The sequence below is a fragment of the Coccidioides posadasii genome, chromosome 2 (genome assembly GCF_018416015.2).
Source record: "Coccidioides posadasii str. Silveira chromosome 2, complete sequence".
Lineage (NCBI taxonomy): Eukaryota > Fungi > Ascomycota > Eurotiomycetes > Onygenales > Onygenaceae > Coccidioides > Coccidioides posadasii.
This window is the reverse complement of record NC_089408.1, coordinates 5450295-5464890: the sequence shown is the minus strand read 5'-3', so window position 1 is coordinate 5464890 and position 14596 is coordinate 5450295. Positions and strand designations below refer to the sequence as shown.

Genomic DNA, 14596 nt, shown 5'->3' with positions numbered 1-14596 from the left:
GGGAAGATCAAGCAGAGACTGAGCAGTGCAACAAGCGCCAAAGGCACTTGCACAGAGGAATAGTTAGATATGGAGTTTGTTGGGTCAACTGTGCTATAACAACTTCAGTACTGAAGATGAACTAAAGGGCGTATTCCATAAAATTTTGTCCGGCCAACAATCCTCTAGCCAACCAACAATCAGTAACTGAAGAGACAAGGAGGTGTTTATGGTCCAAAAAGGGCAATTGAAGCAGGCGCAACAAGCGCGCGATTTGATCCGCTGATATAATCAGGTCTTGGCATTATACTAGATTAGCGAGGGCCATTTTAGTGGGGTTTGTAAAGCATCGGGTATTGGATCCCGTTGTAAGTTCAACCGATTAACTGCTTATATAACCAACCCCCCCAAAAAAAAACTTTTAACTCTTCACTCCGTACCGAATTTCGTTTCCACATCACCCGGCGGTCTTGGGCTCATCAACTTAGCTAACTTGCATATGGGGTTGACCAGACCCACAATAATGCCGGCTGTCGGCAAAGCACACTTCTGATACGAGTTGGGCAATTGGCAAATTGAGGAAAAGCTAGTTATGTTTCTTTCAAGAGCACATACTAGGTGACCAAAATTCTTAACCATGGCCCGAAGAGGTTGTGATTCGGAACAGTGCCTGATGAGGCAGAATATTGCTGAGCTTGGTTGAGGGACTAGGATCCTCACCATTTACAACTTGGAGAGCTGGCCCAAAATCCTTTCCTAGGAGTTACTAGATTGGCCACAGCAGCAGGTTTATCATCTCTTGAAAGATTTAGGCATTGACCAAGCTAGATCAGTCGTGATGTCTCTGTGACAGAGAGGTGGCCCAAAATGCCAGGTCTAGATACTAGTCAGATTAAAGATTGGCGATCAATCGTCACCCTCATTGTTTTCATCTTTACAAGTAAGTGCAGTATATGCTTGGAACCATGTTCCCCGCGATTAATGCTTCCCGCACAGATATTATTGTTTTGTTTCCGTTTCGTATCCCGATCTATGTACCGCGACCTGTTTCTAACGCAGTCCGAGATACTCTAAGTGCCTTGCGAGTAATACCTCCAAAGGAAGACCGTTCTCAAAATGATGCCGAGAATGACCTGGATGGAAAAGCTGGACACTTCCTACGACTAAACTTTCCCCTGAACTTTGTAACAGCACCTTTGATAGCGGATCTCCTCCTGCTTGCCATTGGAGCAATTGGCCGAGACGAAGTGCACGATGGCACAATCGGAGCGAATAATATCTCTCCAATCGATATCATGATATTCTTCATCACTTTAGCATATATTGCTATGTCCATCGACGCCTCAGGATTCATCAGGTACTTGGCGTTCAAGGTGCTCCAAAAAGGAGGGAAGGCTGGACACAGGCTCTTCTTTTACCTCTATTCTTTCTTCTTTGGCCTGGGCACTTTTATTGGGAACGACCCAATTATCTTATCCGGCACCCCGTTTCTCGCCTACATGACCCGAGCCTCGAGCAACATTGTCCATCCAAGAGCATGGATCTACACCCAGTTCGCTGTGGCCAACATTGCGTCAGCCATTCTGGTCTCTTCCAATCCGACTAATCTCGTGCTTGCTGGGGCTTTCAATGTCAAGTTCCTCAAATACACTGCAAACATGGTCGTTCCTGTCGTTATCACGGCTGCAATTCTGTTCCCTTTCTTGCTCTACGTGGTGTTCGCGGACGAATCACTCATCCCGTCGTCGATCAAGATGCATGAGCTCTCCGAAGAAGCGAAGGCCAAGAAGCCCGTAAATCCCAACATTCCTTACACTCGGGGGAAGTCTGGGAAACAGCAGAATAGTGTGGTGGACGATGAACAAAGCAACCTCCTCTCTCTTGAGGAGATAATGAATCCTTTCCTGGACAAAGGAGGTGCGGCTTTTAGTGCTGTCATCATGGCTGCGACACTTATCACCGTGCTGACAATCAACACTGTGAACCAGAGTGGCAGTGAATATCCGGTATTTTGGGTGACCTTGCCAGCTGCTTTCGTCATGTTTTGCTGGGACATCGCTTGGGGCTGGTATCATAGACATGAGACGCGTGAGATCGCTCGCAGGGATCGGCAGGAAGTTGAACATGGTGGAGCCGAACGAACAATCGGAGAGAAGCAGGAACAGAAACAAGTGCATCCGGAACAAGGCGTGCAAAACACTATAGCGTACAAATCTGCACTAGAACAGGCGCTTTCACTACCATCTCAACTACAAAGCCAAACAAACGCTGGTAATCGGAGTATCGACGCAAATACAAACAACCAGACAACGCTGGCTGTTAGTGATAATGGAAGAAGGCCACCATATCCTGTTTTCCTGTCGAGACCAGCTCTGGCGCATATTACCTCCAAAGACGATAGCTATCTCTCTGCATCGTCACCACGTCCGTTTAAGTCATGGAACCAGGAGTCCATAACAGGAGATTCCCACAACATCCAACAACCCACCAGCGCTATGGGCTCCATGGATGAGAAGTCGGAATTGATCCATCTAGACCCCAGTCGTCTACCACATGGGCTGTCGGGAATGATGTCCAATATGAAGGCGGATAAGGAAAAGCAGATGCATCCCATGCAAGTTTCTTGTGGAGCAGCGCTTTTACGTGAGAGTGGCCGACCGACAACTCTCGTATCACTCGTCGCTGATGCGTACAGATGGTTGCAAGAGACATTCCCTACAGTCATGGCCGTCCTGGCGCATCTGCCATTTGCGCTGGTGCCTTTTAGCTTCTGCATGTTTGTGCTCGTGCAAGCGTTGGTTACCAAAGGCTGGGTGTCGATATTCGCTTACGGATGGGACCGTTGGGTGGACAAGACTGGGACTATCGGTAGCGTCGGTGGCATGGGCTTTCTCTCTGTTTTACTCTGCAATGTGAGCTTCCACACCTCATATGCTGTCACAGAAGACATTTATCATGCATATTCCACTAATCTATTGCGCCTATTTCTAGTTTGCCGGCACGAATATTGGTACTACCATCCTTCTCTCCCGCGTAATCCAGGCGTGGCAAGATATGCACCGCGCCAGTGGCATCCCGATCAGCGATCGGACATTCTGGGCAACAGTGTACAGCATGGCAATTGGCGTTAACTATGGTGCATTTAGCACGGCATTCAGCGCATCGCTAGCCGGGCTCCTCTGGCGGGATATTCTTTCCAGAAAGCACATTCACGTCCGGCGACTCGACTTTGCTCGAGTGAATCTTCCCATTATCGCTATCTCGATGGTCGTCGGCTGTGCCGTCCTCATTGGCGAAGTGTACATTACCAGAGATAAAGCCCCTTATCGGCCATTATGACTATAGAAACTTGAGAAAAGCGTCTAGAATTCCTATGCGTTTCCATTTATCTGGAAGCTGGCCAAACAGATATTGAAGAGCATACGAGGAGGCTTGCTGACCTCAGAGCGTTTTTGGGTGTTGAAAGCAGGAGAAAATTTTTCCTTTGCTGGAATAGCAGCGAGTTCTATTCCCAATATCGCAAACCGTGAGGTGCACCCATTAGCTAGCCTCTTATAGGGTGAAATTATTGAGCTCCTTTCTCGCACTTTCAGCCTTAAGTTTTGGAGGTCGGGTTTATGGAACATGGTTGGTATGGCTGGGTAAAAAACAATGAATTACGTTTACTTTTTTGCTCAACATTGATAAAGAGACAGCAAATGGCAGTAAGCTGGAAATGCTGACTGCTGCTCAATTTGGTGACAATAATTTAATTACTGCAGCAATGTGTCGGACGACTTTTTAATCGACATGGGTGATTGACGCCAACCTCGTCCACAACTGATTTGAGTTTTCTCAGAGGCCAGGGGACCAAAGCAGTCTAGATTCGTCCACTGCTCCGGTGCCCAGGCCCAAGTGCCAGAGCATATTTGAGAGATAAAAATGAGAGCGTTCTCTGCACAGGGCATAGTTAACCAGCATCGATCTCCGATCACCACCATGTGATCTTGGTGTGGCGTTAGCATGCGTAGGGCAGCGCTGAGGGTGCAACTAGTGTCGAGCTAACAGCCTAGCTCGCCGGCGCGCCCAGCGGGAGCCCGCCAGTCACCAAATCCGTGCCACCAAGCAGCTCTTTTTTAATTAAAGGTTTTATGCAGCGCAATCACAAGTGCACTCAGGCAAGACAAGTTTATTGTACAAGAAAGTTTCTGCAGTAAACTAGAGGGTTGGGACCCGGAAACTGGCCTTATAGATTTACCTTTGGTGTGGATTAGTTCACCCGACGCCGCAGCGACCGGACTAGTCAACAGGTCAACGTGCTTGACTTCTCACAGCTGCACTGTTTCTTCTTTGCCCTTTTAAATACAGCCTGCCCACTTGAACCTGCGCTGGTGTCTCTTTTCACTCTCCCTCCAGGTGCTATACAGCAGAAAGAACACGAACAAGTGAGTTCACGGCTCCCTGTGTGTCCAGAGCACACGCAAATTCCTTGCCCTTCCCCCCCTCTGTGGTAACTTCTGGTTGTGTTTTACTCAGTTTTTCTGGCTTTCCGACTCAGCCACACCTGTGATGTAACTTCTCATGCTCAAACTAGCCGGATGATTTGACAGGAACTTGCAGCTTGCTTCTATGAACCTGGGATATGCAACTGCTAGAGCTGCTGTGATACTTAATCCGATGCCGTCGATTTCTTCGCCACCCACCTCTCCGGACACCAGCTCGTCCGCCTTGCTCTCCGACGTAGCACCGTCGTCGTACCTCGACGGGACGAACCTCTCGCAGACCGATAGCTCTTCTCTCTCCGGACCCGATGGGACACAGCGTCGTCCTTCCATCCAGTTCAACACTGCGGGATCAGAGGCGCGACTGAGAGAACGAGGGCAGGCGTCCACGAAAGATAGATTGCGGACTCTGCGAAGGATCCCGTCGCCACCACCGCCTAGGTAAGACTCTCCCACACGGATCCCATCACTTTGCCTGTCCACCCTGGTTCTATGCACTGCCCTCTTTCCAGTGTGTATCTTGCTTCCATCTGGGCTTTATGACAAACGGTCTCGTTGGGGGGACCAGATGTTGGTGACTAAAGGGCGACTGTGCCCGGATTGGGACGGTCTCCACCCCGCAATGGTGTCGGCTCGGGGTGTGTGGACGGACGGTTTGCCCCAAGACTGCTTGCCCCGCCAACCCCAGTCGGGAATCCCAGCTCCATGCGCCCTTTTCTGGTCCGCTCTCTGGCCCCGTCGACTTTTTGCAGTTCTCTTGATCCGGCCCTTTTCTTCTAATTTTCTTTTTCTTTTTCTTTTCCTTTTTTTTTTTTTTTTTTTTTCACACTTTTTCTACACTACAGAATTCTACCATCTCATCCCCAAACCAAAAAGCGAATCTCGCCAGGGAAGCATCCACGCGATGCATTCCGCAGATTCGACGAGCTCTGAGATATCGAGATCTGACGGCGGGCTGACGTCCTCTTATAAACGCTCCAGTTCTTACAACCGCGGTGTCTCCTTTGACACTTTCGACAACCGTGATGCGCCCGACTTCTCGCTGACGCTGAACTACAAGCATAAAGACTACCAGAACACTTGGAGAAGCAGAACCTTCCTGTGTGGCGCCGACCAGAACGACTACTCTGACTTTGCCCTGGAATGGCTCATTGACGAATTGGTAGACGATGGAGATGAGATTGTCTGCTTGCGCGTCGTCGAGAAGGACTCGAAGATTGCCAGCGATACCGGCGCGGAAGGCAGAAGATATAGGAAGGAAGCGGAGAATTTATTCGAGCAAGTGATTGCAAAGAATAGCCATGATGAAAAAGCAATTAGTCTGGTTATGGAATTGGCGGTGGGCAAGGTTCAAGACATTATACAACGGATGGTATGAATGTCCTAGAGTGAGAACCGATTGCTATCTTCTTGGCTAAACCATGATAGATCCAAATCTATGAACCCGCCGCACTCATAGTCGGAACACGAGGCCGCAGCCTCGGTGGTATGCAGGGCCTCCTTCCTGGCTCGGTCTCAAAATACTGTCTTCAGCAATCTCCCATTCCCGTTATCGTCGTTCGGCCAAGCCAGAAGCGTGAAAAGAAGAAACAGAAGAGGTTGGCAGACCCTTCGCGACGGAGTTATAATCAAATCATGCGGTTGAGTCAGGGCAAGGGTGACCATTTATTCGACACAACCAGCGCAAGTAGCAGCACATCAAGATTGCCGGAGCCCGAAGAAGCCGCTGCGGTCGCCGAAGCGATTGGACCACCACCCAGTAGCATAACGGATCTCCATGAAGAGCATGCTTTGAAACGGTCCTCAGGAGATTATATCTCCAGTCAAGCAAGCACTGGTGGAGATACGGAATCCATCGGACAGAGAAGCACAACGACGATGCCAAACCCCGAGATCTCGTCGCCGAACTTGTCATCCGCCATACTTCAGGGCACCGGTCTACCGGAGGCAGGGAGCATGCCTGTGGGTGAAGTTGGTGGCGACGATGAAGATTACATGGACGATAGTTCAAGGATCACCCCGATGAGCACGATGACGTCGGAACACAGTTTTGCCAGCGATCCTATGGACGAGCTAACTCCTGTCCCTCAAATTAACGTTTTACATTCTCCTACGAGCGAATACAAGCCTGAGACCACGATCACCATCAAGACCCCGAAGCCGTCGTCTAAACAGGATCCTCACGATGGAGCGGGCGACGGCAATCCGCCAAAGGTGGAGAATACCGAATGACACTGGAGGGGGGCAACTGTTGCGTTGATATACGAAGAAGGCGCGAGTAATAAAAGCTCGGATTCGAATAGACGACAGCTGCTTATAGGATGTTTGGCCACCAGAAAGCCTGGTCACGTTCGGGGTTCACTTATTAATGCTTTTGGTGTTTTGGTTCGAAGTTGGTATTTTATTCCCGGGTATGCACTAACTGAAGCCCGATGCCGATTATACGGGAAAATCGGTGAAGTTCACTGGCGCTGTCAGGAGTTCTTTTTTCTTTTTTTATTTTTACGAATATCGGTATTTTGTTTCCTCCAAGGTGAGGGGTGTTTTTGAGGAGTTTTCTCCGCTCTGAGTAAATGGAACTTTATGGTGGTTCGTGAGGGGAGAATAGCACGAGGGAAACTCTACTTTATCCGCATTATTAATTGTCTGGTCTGCAGCTGGCGGTTTAACTATTAACTTAGCTACGATGGAATGAGAGGAGATTATGGTAACTCTGGAATCTTGTTGTCCAAGGTCAGGCCATGAGGGTGGGAGTCTGTGATGTTACTCCTTATCCGTGCTCAAGGATACTTATGTCGCCATATCTGGTCAAACGCACAAGGTTGATAGTCATCAACTAGGCAGTGGAAGGGCCTGCTGATGAGTCCAGACCTCCTAGCTTTTAACTCAGGAGGCAAAGCTCAGGGACAAGACTGTTGTTTTGGGGGGGAGGGGTGGGTTTGTATGTAGTTAATGCCGTCATACAGTGAAGAAACAAGAAACCTCTCACTGCAACAGCTCGTTTGCTGGCCTCTTTTTTTTTTTTCCGCTCGGTGTTATCCCGTACTGTGATGGCAATCCCCAACCTTTTTTTTACCCCTGTTCCTGACAATGCCTGGTCGAATTCGTTTCAGGGAAGAGCCGTGTCCAAGTCTCCATCGTCATCTGTATGTAAACCGCGTACCCGCCTAACTATGCCAACTAACAGGTACATACATACGTGTACACGGAGCACTCCGTAGGATGAGGTATGTATACTTTGGATGCCCGAGATGGAGTTACATGCCGCGCAATGCTCAAGCGGCACACACCCCTTGTAGTTCCATGGATGCATGTACGTACAGTACATGCGAAAGTCCACAGTTGCCTGAACCGCGCGGCCCTCCCACAAGGTAGCTACACGTATACCATGCACGATGTGAACACCGTTGCCCGACTTCAAAATGGTGCTCATGAGCTGATACATATCACCAACGGAGACTTGATTTGCAGTACCGTAAAACCTGTGGGGAGAAGAAAAGCGAGAAGGGGCTCCTTTGTTTTGAGTTTTTCCCACCAACAGTAATGGGATTGCTCCGGAGTTATATCGTCTGGTATCGGGCTGGGGGAGTTGGGTCAAAAACTCAATTAGCTTACCGGTCCGATATCCTCCGAAGAGCATTTTGGGGTAAGTCCATATTGAAATAATGGTTTCAGGCGAGATATTTTTCTTTTGTTTTGCCCGCCCCCTTGGAATGTTGTTGGAGTCGTGATGTTACTGGAGCAGGACGCGGGGCGGCGGGGAGAGGAGAGGGGGGGGGGGCAAAAAAAAAAAAAAAAAAAAGAAAAAAAAGGGACGTAGAGTTATATCTAACTACGTCGTTGAGCTGACCATTCAACCCCCAAGTCTAAGATGATAAGGCCGATTGATAAGGCGGTTTTGCATATATTATGTCGATCTATCTCGATAGTCGGCTGTACACCAACGTTGGTAAGGCAAACGATCCTGTTATCGTGAATGTTTGGAGGCATCTCGTCAGCTGCCGAGGCCATTTATTTTAGCGCTGAATTGTGAAGTTATGTCTGACACATCGGAGAAAGACGAGTCGCCACGTGGGTAGACGTTGGCCAGATGATAATACCTTTTGATCACAAAGAAGGCTGGATTGAAATTCTTTTATAATTTTTTTGCTTTTTTCAATATTTCAGCTATATGTGTATACCCCGTATACATAGGTAGGTGGATATGTTAGATACAACAAATCTCCACCGTCCAAGCCAAAGAAAGTGCTCGGAAGGGAGGAAATTGCTTCCTTTTGCCTGTTGCTTTCAGATAATTCAAGAGCGGCGTGTGTTTGTAATGAGATAAGAGACGTAGATAGATGTCGGAGGGAGCAGTCTGCAAGGTAAATAGATAAACCCATCGAAGCCAGCGAACGGGAGACGTGAATAAAAAAAAAAGATAAATAAACCCACACCCCCCCCCCCCCCAAAAAAAAAAAAAAAGGGTAATGCCCAAAGCTCCAATTTTATCCAATGCTGCAGACGCTGATGAGGTATCTCGATTTCAATAATAAATAAGTGGGATTATATATGAAGGGGAGTACAATCAGGATCATGATGCACAGGTCGTTTTTATCTCGATCGTATCTCGTTTCGATAAGACTGGGACGGGTGGAAAAAAAAAAAAAAGACGTAAAATTGGAGGAACTGCGGAGCAAGCTCTCACAGGGTAAAAATATAGAGCAAGAAGAAATCGAAAGACCCAGATCGCTGGCTGTAAGGACAAACTCCCTCCGTGAAGAATGTGGAATGGATAACGCCGCCAAAAGACCAACAGGTCGTCGCTTGTTTGAAAAAATGAATAATGGGTTGTTTTTTTTTTTGTAATGCTGGAGTGAAAAGAATCGGTAAGAGGGCTGTAGTATTCGATTTGGGGGCGTATGGTACTGTAATAAAGGGAATTTTTTTTCTCAATATGCTTCGATCATACGGTCGCGGGCCTGAGAAGGGATATAGTATCCCTCCTCGAGAAACGCCGACTGACCGGCTTGAGAGACCGGCAATTTCGAAGACGATGATGGTTTTGTGGTTGGTTGTTTCGCAGTTGGTGAGTACAGCCGCGATGCAAGGATAGCCCCTTCATGGGGCTCCGTCTCGGGAAAATGGTCATATGCGGGCTGTGGAGGTGATGGGGGACCGACTTCGTCTTCAGAATCATCTCCAGAGTCTGATAGTAGCTCTGGGGGCTGCTGAGAGTGGGAATGTGTTCTTGTAAGCGCGAGACCGGCGACGTCCTCTTCGTCGTCTTCCTCGGGCTCGGAGAACTCGAAGGATTCATCGTCGTCTACGTGCTCGTGGTGCACGGCGTAGGCCTTTGGAGATTGTGTGGGGGATGCACGGCCGAGTGTTTCAGCGGTGTTCGTCGAGACGAGCGTTGGTGTGACATCGACGAAGAAAGCATCATCCCCGTCATAATCCGAATCGTCGTCTGAATCCGTATCAGAGATAGCCTCGCCGTTCCAGTCGTCGTCCTCCTCCTCCTCCTCCTCCTCATCCTCTGATTGTTCGGCGATGACGGGCATATCGGCCCACTGGATATGTCTGTTTTGTTCTGAGGCGGTGTTTGCACCGTGAACGGAGAGATCGAACCATCTCTCTTGCTCCTTTTCGGCCTCTGCAAGCTCGAGCATGAGCAGATCGAGCATGTTTGCGTGGCCGACAAGCAGCCGGAGGTTATGATCCGGCCGACCAGCCTCGCGCGAGAGCTTCGCGCGGGCGGTATGAGCAAGGAAGTATGTCTGTGTAAGGCTCATTTTCTTTGGTTTTCTGTGCGGGGATATTGGGAGATCGGAGTTCAGATTCGACATTGTGAGGAGAAAATTAAAAAAGAAAAAAAAAGTTTCTTTCAGCAATTGGGGGAGGAAGAGGCTTTGTATATACGCGGCCCAAGACCTTGTTTTCTTTGGGTTGCCTGTGACTCAGGAATTGATAGGTAATTCTTTTTGACTCAGGCGTTAGCTCGGTTTGATGTGAGATTGGCCAATCAGCAGACGGAGGCGGCCAGGCACAAGTGGACAAGTCGGTGAAGCTGGGCTGGACCTTGGGGTAGATTATGGGTGTGACGATCATCAAAGAATATATGTACTGGATGTTTGCAGTGCTTTTGGTTGGGGGAGCAGATAAGATGCCTGGAGAGAGAACAGGCTGCGTGGGGGAGACGATCGATATTATTATATGTCCACGACGATACGGACGAACAACGCTTCTTTTCATCCATCCGCGCCGGGATCCAGGACCAAGCTCTTCCACTGCCAGACAGACGGACGGAGGCAGAAAACGGGTGGCTCGGCAGGAAACGCCGAGTTGATGAGAAATCCGCCCGGCGACTGGAATGGCGGCTTCTGTGGTAAAATTACGCGATTGGCGGTGAGCGGAGGCCAGCTGGTGGAGACTTCCGAAAACCTTGACGACAGCCTTATGGTAAACTATGTACAGTAAGATACTCCGCCGTACGGAGTACTGTCGTCGTTACGTGTATGTAATTCGTTACGTGACCGCCTGGGCTAGCTTGGTCCCGATCGCCGGGGCCAGAGCAACGATCAGTCAGCAGCAAAAAGAAGAAAAAAAAAAAAGAAGATTTGACTCTGCCAGCCATACGGACGAATGGTCTGCCCGTCCAATTAAGCGCGTCCTGCCCGCTGCGCCCTGCCCTCGCGGCACGCCCAGGGTCGACGAGAAGCCGCGCCTGAATATGTCTGCCTGGGGTACTCCTCTTGGTATTTCCTCGTAACAAGACTCACGTCCAGAAGTCCCGTAAGTGCAGACATAAAATGTGGAAGCGAGCCTTTTTTCCCCATTTCAGGGCTCTTGGTCGTGAAAAGACCTGGGCATATGACCTTGCTGTCGGACTTTGGCATTGCTGGAGACGCCGACTGCCCGTGCCCAAACGAGTTTCCTGGATCACGGGAGTCGAAACCAGAAGCTTGAACGAGCCTCCGGGTCTCCGTGCAGCCCGACAGCTGGTTGTGTGGTCCAGACCTTACCGTTTTGGTGCTGTTTATCCGTCTTGGCGTCGTGTAATCTCCATCGGAATTACCAAAGCTCGTGCCGGTTTTGGTGAGCAATTATGACGTCTCCGCGGTGACAAATCAGTTGCGGCTCGCGCCTTGATGACTCAGAGCAAAACTTCCATCCCAAAGTCCTCTTGTATCGAGTACCTCTTTACAATCAGGAGGGAATGTGGAATGTCCCAAAATGCTACAATCATAACTCCGTATTAGGCCCGGAGTAGCGCAGGAGGCAGGTCGCTTCAATAAGCTCCTTGACTTGACGGAGGCTTGCGCGAGAACCACCTTGGAATAGGAACAATTCAGATTTCTCCGTGAGTCCCCCTTGTAACCCGTACTCGGTACGGAGTAAATCAGAAGTAGTTACGACGTACTCCGTACACGTTTTCCCAATTCGGCCGATTACTCATTTCAATCTTTCCGCGCTGTTCGCCGTTCTGTACGGATTACAGAGTGATTACAGTCTCGACTCTCGTCGATTTCTCCATTTCTCCCGCACAGAGATCGCAGAGTTGGACTGACTTTTCCCAAGTCATCGATTCCAAGCAGCGCATCGTCGTCTTTTTTTTTTTTTTTACTTCGCATTCACGGAGAAGGGGAGAGATCTGGAGTTGCATTCGCCACGTTTTGCCTCTCGGCCACAACACAGACCACATCCAAAAAAAAAATTTGCTGTCAAAAAAAGAGATCTTGTCCCCGCCCGCCCAGAAGCCCACAGCGGGGATCGACTGCCGCTATACGGATACGGCGCCAGCCAAAGAGCTCAATCTCTGACGCCTCATGTGATCCAGCAGAAACTGAGGTGTCCAATTTTCTTACTTAATATCTGCTTCTCCGCCGTGCGTAGCCGCGGCTCAGAGAGCCAGGCCTCTCAAGAAACGGTGTGTCTCAAAAAAATGAAAAATCTGCACTGCACTGGGGCAAAGTCTCGCCAACCAACCTTGTTGCCTGAGAAACGTGAGCCAGAATGCACAGTGTCCTGGAACTTCTCTTTCTTTGTCTTTCGCAGGGTTCCAGCCCGCTTGAGTGGTCAGTCTCAAGGGCATGGATCTCTGGCCTGGGAGCCGAGGCGGTCTGTTTGACGTCGTGCTGCCAGCTGTTCGCTAGCTTGCTGGAGCCTGTCGGTGAACGGTGACCTCCGCTCGTATCGTTCAAACACGTTTGCGGCGCGATCCTTTCAAATTGAGTTCTGCATCATGTTCAGCCACAAAGGCGGGAGTCTCGTCAGGAACAACCTGTCCATTGGCTCGCGGCTGGGAGTAAACCTTGTTCATCACACAATGACAGCCTGCCCCGGTCCTCTCTTCCTCCTCTCTCTCTCTCGTTCCTCTCTTCTTTTCTTTTCTTTTTTTTTTTTTTCCAATTAAACCTTTCATGGGCAACCCCGGTCATCCCGGGATTCAGATCCTCGTGCATTATTTTTACCTATTTCGTGGCATGATTTCCCGGTTACGTGGCACTGGATCCCATCCATTTCGCTCACAGGTAGCGAACAAATGCGCTCGCTGCACATCCGATATCCTATTTTAAACTTGTGATGATTGATTGGCTTGGCCGAGCTCGCGATTGCAACCAATCCGGCAATCGACAGTTGGTATTGAACATCTGATTTAATCTGATCTCCTCCGGCGTCGCACATGCGGAGGAAATGCTACTTTGCATCTTGCCGGGGACAGAGTCAATTTATCCCACAGTTAAGTTATATCTTCTTCTTTGTCTCCAAAGATGCATGGGGTTTCACGACCCACAAAATTCAAGCGATCTGTGCGTTCGAAAACCTGCATCTCAATGCATGATTTCTCCAGCCTAAATGACAGAAAGGAAAGGGCGTGTGCAATTGAGAAGAATTACAAATGTGCGGAGATTTCGCATGCGGTATGAAATGTTACCAAATACGGAGTGATAGAGCCAATAAACCAGTCGGTCTGGTGCAAGCAATTTCTGCATTCTTCTCTGCAGGCTTTGTTCGAATTGCTCTGCTCTGTTTTCCTGAAAGTGCAGTTTACCGGCCTCTAAAACAAAAACATGGCGCCTCCTTGGTTTAGTCTCATCTTGTAGTTTCGGTCGCGGCGCCGCCTTCATCTTCCTGATGAATATCAATATTCCCCTAAATGACAGTTCTAATGAGAAATTGATCATGAGAAACAACTTGTAGGATTGCACTGTTGAACGCTGAAAGTGCTGCCGATACTGCCAGAACAGTATAAAAATGATGTGTCATGATCTTGTCGAGAATAAGAAGATGCTACTAATCACTCGTGAACACGACTCCCGATGCACGAACGCGGAGATTAAAGGCACCCGCCTGCACAAGTTACACGATGACCCCACCGATCAGAAGGATATGATTTCTATCCGATTTCTCAACGAGGATGACAAACATGTTGGCACCGGCCATTTGCACGAGGATGGGATGTCTAAATTCTGACACTGGCAGTCGCCGGGGTGCGCATCAAACGGCTATGACTTCAGAGCTCGCTTCAGTTCCCGCTTTTAGCCCAGGTGCTCATTCAAACAGGGATTGTTAAGAAGTTCTCTAGCAGTCTTTCGCTCCTCGGGCAGCCACTTAAGCATGGACCGGGTGAAGCGGAGAAATGATATCTTCTCTGTTCCCTCTAAAGGAGTCTCAAGGCTCTCCAACGAAATATTGGATATATTCTCGTGCACATCTGCCCTCACCCATAAACTAAACGGAGCAAACTGCCATCAGCATCAAAGCATTGCCAAGCCATCTCACTGCGCAGCATGAACTCCTCTTTGGAGGAGGGCCCAGTAATGCAAAAATCTGAGCCATGTGCTTGAAAGGATCATAATTGCCCTTTTCCATCCAGGAGGTTATCAAACATATTTTTTTCCTTGGAAGAGGTCCCAGATCTAACATAAGTGAGCAACATGAAACCCTTGCATAAAAGATATCACATACTTACAAGTGTAGCAACATTCGATATATCCACGGGCGAACCCCATCGCACCTCAAAAGGTATATCCGGCGCCCTGTAAATATGTGTCTGGACAAATGGACCTCTTTGTTGAACTGGTCCAATTCTGGCCTCTCTGAAATCACACAAGACTGGATCTCCCCACTCGCCATTCTTCGGCTTGCCAAAG

General features: G+C 49.1%; 4 protein-coding genes across 5 annotated transcripts; 3 read left to right on the top strand and 1 right to left on the bottom strand.

The window, feature by feature from the left end:
• Positions 1-507: 507 nt before the first annotated feature.
• Positions 508-3629, top strand: D8B26_004210 (uncharacterized protein). Its single transcript, XM_066124412.1, has 3 exons — positions 508-919; positions 976-2891; positions 2971-3629. Exons 1-3 carry the CDS (start codon positions 847-849, stop codon positions 3316-3318), a joined length of 2337 nt encoding a protein of 778 aa, XP_065980493.1. The 5' UTR covers positions 508-846; the 3' UTR covers positions 3319-3629.
• Positions 3630-4192: 563 nt separating this feature from the next.
• D8B26_004209 (uncharacterized protein) lies at positions 4193-7443 on the top strand. Of its 2 annotated transcripts, XM_066124410.1 has the most exons (4): positions 4193-4403; positions 4569-4901; positions 5442-5832; positions 5889-7443. In XM_066124410.1, the coding sequence occupies exons 2-4, from the start codon at positions 4588-4590 to the stop codon at positions 6690-6692; spliced, it is 1509 nt and encodes a 502-aa protein (XP_065980491.1). In that variant the 5' UTR covers positions 4193-4403; positions 4569-4587; the 3' UTR covers positions 6693-7443. The 2 variants fall into 2 exon arrangements, with proteins under 2 accessions (XP_065980491.1, XP_065980492.1); XM_066124411.1 differs by having other exon boundaries at positions 4193-5832.
• A 1590-nt stretch (positions 7444-9033) lies between these two features.
• Positions 9034-10288, bottom strand: D8B26_004208 (uncharacterized protein; the record flags this gene model as incomplete). The annotated part of the gene is made up of 2 exons (XM_066124409.1): positions 9034-9083; positions 9412-10288. 2 exons carry the CDS (start codon positions 10286-10288, stop codon positions 9034-9036), a joined length of 927 nt encoding a protein of 308 aa, XP_065980490.1.
• Positions 10289-13697: 3409 nt separating this feature from the next.
• Positions 13698-13916, top strand: D8B26_004207 (uncharacterized protein; the record flags this gene model as incomplete). Its single annotated transcript, XM_066124408.1, has 1 exon — positions 13698-13916. One exon carries the CDS (start codon positions 13698-13700, stop codon positions 13914-13916), a length of 219 nt encoding a protein of 72 aa, XP_065980489.1.
• Between the last annotated feature and the right edge of the window lie 680 nt (positions 13917-14596).